At 28.1% G+C, this 5,319-nt stretch overlaps 1 protein-coding gene across 1 annotated transcript; it reads left to right on the top strand.

Annotated features, from left to right (window-relative positions):
• Window positions 1-412: 412 nt before the first annotated feature.
• Window positions 413-4,995, top strand: LOC112593958 (piwi-like protein Siwi). Its single transcript, XM_025338548.1, has 17 exons — window positions 413-706; window positions 768-807; window positions 1,044-1,115; window positions 1,332-1,543; window positions 1,794-1,979; window positions 2,043-2,213; window positions 2,295-2,450; window positions 2,517-2,662; window positions 2,727-2,835; window positions 2,931-3,226; window positions 3,281-3,435; window positions 3,511-3,635; window positions 3,710-3,878; window positions 3,985-4,106; window positions 4,169-4,326; window positions 4,578-4,725; window positions 4,787-4,995. Exons 1-17 carry the CDS (start codon window positions 413-415, stop codon window positions 4,901-4,903), a joined length of 2,676 nt encoding a protein of 891 aa, XP_025194333.1. The 3' UTR covers window positions 4,904-4,995.
• Window positions 4,996-5,319: the final 324 nt, after the last annotated feature.

Genomic DNA, 5,319 nt, shown 5'->3' with positions numbered 1-5,319 from the left:
AGTTTAAAAATTGAAATGTATAATTTTATTTCTATTTTGCCATTATAACTCTTTGTACACAAAAAAAATCTTTTAAATCTTATTGTCTTGATGTTTATCCAGATTAACGAGGATATGATTTTGTACTAGTTTCCAAATCATAAATTAGACAATCTTAAGCTTTTTAAGTATAAAAGTAAATGTGTGCTGAGAAACCAGATTTCAAAAGTTCAAGAAACTTTTTTATTTTAAATATACTTATTACTCTTTTTTATTTTCCATGATTTTATCAAATATTTTAAAAATCAATTTTTTTCATGTGTCCATCTAACTTCAAATGTTTTATAAAGAACTGTACTTGCTTATAGTTTATATTTTATTCTTGGTGATCATTTTAGAAATAAAAACTATTATTTTGCTAGATTAATTTAAAATGGAGCAAATTCGACCAAAATCTAGGGGAAGAGCTCGTGGACATTCTCAAGTAGCTACAAATCAACAGGGTTTGTCTGGACCTTCTCAGGAAGTTAGAGGACCTAGACCAACACAATCTACTGGTCCAAGACCTACCACATCACAGTCAACGCCAAGGTTAGGTCCACTTGTACAACATCCACTTAGTCAAAGGACTCCACAAGCTTTTACCCCGCAGCAATTGGATCCTAGACATCGTGGACCAGGACCTGTAATTTCTAGTTCATCTCCTAAACAAGACCCGATGTCAAAAGTAAGTATTCCTTTGAAATATCACACTACTTACATAAATTTATATGCAATGTTTTTTAAAGGTGCAACAAGTTACAGAAGGACTTAAAAATTTGGATGCAGGTAATAAATATTTTATATACAAGTAGTATCAAGTATATCAGTGTAGTCTAAAATATAAATGGCAAGATTCTTGTCTTGAATTCTATTCGATTTTATGTTCATATTGATGATGTGTAAAATTAGTTAAGTGGTTTTTTATAGTTTACAAATTGTTCTAATGTTATTACTTCTTTTCTTAGTTTTATAGATCATTCATATTAATAATAATTGATTTGCATTTATAAAAACTTCCTTAGGAGGAACACTTTTGTCTACAATTTTTAGGATTCCGAGACCTGAATCCTCATTGAGGGATGATGGAAAACAAGGTTAGTTATAATTTAAATAGATTATTTTTTTTTAATGTATTATTTATGTACATACCTTTAATATTGAATAAGATCATTATTAAATTCTTCACAAACATTATGCAAACTTGTATACGTATTCAGTTTTGTTATTTTATCTTCTTTTTTATTATGATATCTGTATATTAATACTGTTTATTTTATAACAATGTATTTTATTCTTTTAATTTTTCTCAGGAAAAACTGGTCAGACCATAAAATTGTTGGCTAATTATTTTCCAATCACTTCAAATACAGATTGGTGTTTGTATCAATATAAAGTTGACTTCAATCCAGAAGAAGATACAATTAATATTAAAAGAAATTTATTAGCTCAGCATCGAGAACGTTTAGGAGGATATTTATTTGATGGAACAATGTTATTTTCTGTAAATCGATATGATCCACCGGTAAGTCGTTGTTAAAATAAAATTTAATCGATCAATTATTTATATATATAAATATATTATTTTATTGATGATTGTTGTCATAGTATTGGGTTGTAAGAAAATGGTGGTAATAGGTATATTCATAAAATTATTAATGGCAACCACCAAGTAATGTTTATTTGTGAAATAGTGATCTGTTAAATGTTAAATGATTGTGTCTAAGGAACCTAGCATTGAAATGTTATAAGTAAATTTTGATATTTTGTTTTAGACTTTTGAACTTACATCTATACGTCGCTCGAATGAACAAAAAGTTATTATTAAAGTGAAATTCACAAATATAATAGAAACTGGTGATCATGCCAATATTCAAGTCTTCGACTTACTTTTGCGGAATTGTCTTCGATACCTAGACCTAACGTTGATAGGAAGAAACTTTTATGATTCAAAAGCCATAGTAAATATTTTATTTAAAAAGTTTTTTATCATGATTTTTCTGACATTTTATAATTGCTTCTAGATTGACTTACCTCGACATAAGCTCCAACTTTGGCCTGGTTATGAAACAAAAATCGGCAGATATGAAAATAACATATTACTATGTGCAGATTTAACCACAAAAATAATAAGAGAGGAAACAGTTTTTGATTTTTTTAATGTGTGTTTCGCTGATAAAAATCATAATTGGCTGGTTAGTTTGTAAAACTTGTGGGATTTTGGTATAGTTGAATTTTAAAAAATACTCAAAGGAGTAATGTATTTAATTTTTTAGATTGACTTCAAAAATGGTGTTATTGGTACTACAGTTATGACTAAATATAACAATGAAACATACAGAATAGACGATGTAGATGCAAATTCAAACCCAAATTCTAAATTTGATAAAAAAGATGGATCTAAAATGACTTATATACAATATTACAAAGAAGTACATAATTATCATATAAATATTCATCATTATAAACTAATACTAATGTATTGATTACTGTATTAGAAATGGAACATCACAATTCGAGATGGTAGGCAACCAATGTTGATTTCAAAAAATAAAAGATCAATAAGGCAATTTGAAGTTGAAGATACATTGGTTTATCTTGTTCCTGAATTATGTTATATGACAGGTTTAACTGATGGCATGAGGTAGTAAATTAAAAATGAATTAAACTCGATGCATATAAACTATCTTGTGTTTTGAATTATATAGAAATAATTTCCATCTGAAGAATGAATTGGACACATATACCCGTATAGATCCCAAAAATCGCATAAAAAAACTAACAACTTTTGCAAATCGTCTTCTTAAAACACCCGACGTAAGTTATTTATGAACATTATAAATTTAATTTTTTAGAATAATTTAATTTTGTGCAAACGTTATTTAATTGAATATAATTATTTCAATATTTAGTCTGTAACTGAATTAACAAAATGGAACCTGACATTAAGTAATAGTCTCATTGAATTAACTGGTCGTATTCTACCACCAGAACAAATTAAAAGTGGTGCTACTGATAAGGCGTATAATGGTGGTTATCAAGGCAATTGGACACATCATTTACGGAAATTACCAATGTTCACGCTTAAAACTGTGAAGAATTGGACTATAGTCACCCCAAAAGAATATGCGAAAGAAGTTGGTGCATTTATTTATTCACTTACAAAGGTTTCGCAAGGAATGTCTTTTACACTACCCAAACCTTCTATGTAAATATTTTATGATGTAATATTTTCTTGAAATCTAATGAGTTTCATTTATAGAGTCACCATAAATGATGCAAGTTCTATAAGTTTTTTAACAGCACTTGAAGAAGTCGTTAACATGTGGAATCCCGCATTGATTTTATGTGTTATCCCAAACCCACGCAAAGATTTATACTCTGTAATTAAACGAAAGTTATGTATCGATAGAGCAGGTATATTTCTGATATATATTTATATATAAATTTGTTAATATATTGGTTTCTTTATATCAAAACCTTTGTTTTCAGTACCATCTCAAGTAGTACTGGCAAATAACGTAAAAAAGAATAATTGGTCAATGTGTACCAAAATAGCTATTCAAATAAATTGCAAACTTGGAGGTGCACCTTGGCTAGTTACCATACCTAAAAAAGTAATAATAGTTAAACTATCAATATTTTGGAGTATACAGATCAATTGTAATTACTCTTGTTTAAAATTTTTTAGGGGTTGATGATTATTGGTTTTGATGTATTTCATGACAGTCAACGTTCAAATATATCATTCGGAGCTTTAGTAGCTACTATGAATGATACTCATACAAGTTATTTTAGTTGCGTAGAGCCACATGAAGGTGGGCAGGAACTTTCGGTATATTTTGCTTCGAGCGTATTAAGTAAGTACTTGTGACCTTTTTAATTTATGTTGATGTATTTCTTTATTTTTTGTAAGTCGGTAGTTATTTAAATAAAATAATTATAAAAATATATATCATTTTTCAGAGGCTCTTGCCAAGTATAGAGCTAAAAATGGTAAATTACCTTCTTCCATTGTTGTGTATAGAGATGGAGTTGGAGAAGGCCAAATATCACATGTTTATAAGACAGAAGTAAAACTATTACAAGTAAGTGTTTGTTTAAATTATTTAAAATTTTTTTTTTTTTTAATTAATTTTTATTTTCTTAGGCTGCTTGTGAAAAAATGTATGGGACACCATGTGTACCGTTTACATTTGTCGTTGTCACTAAACGAATAAGTACTAAATTTTTTGCTCCTAATTCTAGAAGCATCGAAAATCCTCAACCTGGTACAGTTGTTGATACTGTTGTTACAGACCCAACAAAGTAAGCTATGCATAAACATTCTAACATTTTTACCTAAATGTATACTTTTTTAAATTAAATTTAAGTAACTGTTTCATTTTCGTTAGCGTGGGTAAGTTTAACGTTTATTACTTTACTTTACTGTAAAAAAAAAAACTATTATAGTTGTCAGGACAGAGCTATCTAGATATGCAAACAATGATGTTTATCGTACTGTAGTAGAAAAACAAGGAAATATACATTATGTAATACCTATATATCATGAATTGCAGGTATGATTTCTTCATGGTTTCACAACATACAAAAGAGGGCACTGTAACTCCTACACATTATAATGTGATTGAAGACACGCTTAAATTTCCTCCTGATATATTACAAAGACTTACATTTAAATTGACTCATATGTACTACAATACGACGGTTAGTATATTGTTCTGGTATCTTTGTTATTATTCACGAATAACTTTTGTTTCTTATCTAGGGTACTATACGGGTTCCTGCTCCATGTCAGTTAGCTCATAAATTGGCATTCCTTACTGGTCAGACTCTCCGATCTCCTGCCAACCCTGCATTGGAAGATTGTCTATTCTATTTGTAATTGCTTACTTTGAGAATATGGCATTGAACTTATAAATTACTTTTTTTTAATAACTAATATTCGTATTTTTTTTTAATTCATTTTTTTTTCAATAATTTTTTGCCATTAAGTGTTTATTATTTTTTTTTTTTTAGCTCAGTTAATAACTGTAACATTTGTCAATTTAATTCCCATAAAATTTTTTTAATGATTACTATTAATACTTTTTTTTATTATTGAATAAAATTACCTATGATAGATTTTTTCTTTTTAAATTTATTGTTTTATCTTCCTAGTTGTCTTCTACTGTACACATAAAAGCCAGATCTCAAATGAATAATAATTATAATTAAGTTTAATAAAATAATTGTAATTACATTGCAAACTTTGAGTTAAGGTTCACTTTTATTTTATGAGTTGGCTTGAAAGAGACTGCG

The sequence above is a fragment of the Melanaphis sacchari genome, unplaced genomic scaffold (assembly GCF_002803265.2).
Source record: "Melanaphis sacchari strain LSU unplaced genomic scaffold, SCAv2.0 Contig216_pilon_pilon, whole genome shotgun sequence".
Lineage (NCBI taxonomy): Eukaryota > Metazoa > Arthropoda > Insecta > Hemiptera > Aphididae > Melanaphis > Melanaphis sacchari.
The sequence above is the reverse complement of the archived record's forward strand: the minus strand, read 5'-3'. Positions and strand labels throughout refer to the sequence as shown.

Excerpts from the sequence above, each read along its gene's own strand:
- LOC112593958 (XM_025338548.1), top strand. The coding sequence starts at position 413 with ATGGAGCAAATTCGACCAAAATCTAGGGGAAGAGCTCGTGGACATTCT. Across the intron at positions 3,436-3,510 it reads GTTATGTATCGATAGAGCAG|TACCATCTCAAGTAGTACTG; the intron begins GTATATTTCTGA and ends CTTTGTTTTCAG. Across the intron at positions 3,879-3,984 it reads TTTTGCTTCGAGCGTATTAA|AGGCTCTTGCCAAGTATAGA; the intron begins GTAAGTACTTGT and ends ATCATTTTTCAG.